The following is a 358-nucleotide window of genomic DNA, read 5'->3' on the forward strand; positions in this document are numbered from 1 at the left end:
ACGCAGGACGTGCCCAGGGAGGCTGCAAGGGACTCGCGTCCTCACGGAAGGGCACAGGGGCTTTGCTCGGGGCCTCGCCCCAGCACGGCACGGACACGCTGTCCCTCCTGCGAGCCCGGGGGCTTGGCTTGTGCCCGTCCCCCAGGGAAATGTTCGGTCACGCACTCACCTTTCCTCTCCACAAGGAAAGGGGTCAACACCCCGTAGTTGTGCCGGCAGACCGTGTCCACCTCAGCCCGTTTCTGCTCCAGTATGCCCGGCTGGCTGTTGAAGTACTTGGCAGTAGACTCACCCCGGGGGGTGTCACCCACATAGTGCCCCACATCGCTGTCGAAGTGCGTGTACTGCTCCCGGTTGT

At 64.5% G+C, this 358-nt stretch overlaps 1 protein-coding gene across 1 annotated transcript in view; it reads right to left on the reverse strand.

The window, feature by feature from the left end:
- The window catches only part of LOC104169148 (class II histocompatibility antigen, B-L beta chain-like), a gene marked incomplete at its 3' end in the record, with an annotated part of 1,574 nt that overhangs the window by 540 nt on the left and 676 nt on the right, over positions 1 to 358 (reverse strand). The window contains 1 exon segment of the mRNA XM_009709975.1: positions 170 to 358. Within this exon segment, the coding sequence (XP_009708277.1) occupies positions 170 to 358 (189 nt within the window).

This window comes from Cariama cristata, unplaced genomic scaffold (assembly GCF_000690535.1).
Source record: "Cariama cristata isolate BGI_N322 unplaced genomic scaffold, ASM69053v1 scaffold27771, whole genome shotgun sequence".
NCBI lineage: Eukaryota > Metazoa > Chordata > Aves > Cariamiformes > Cariamidae > Cariama > Cariama cristata.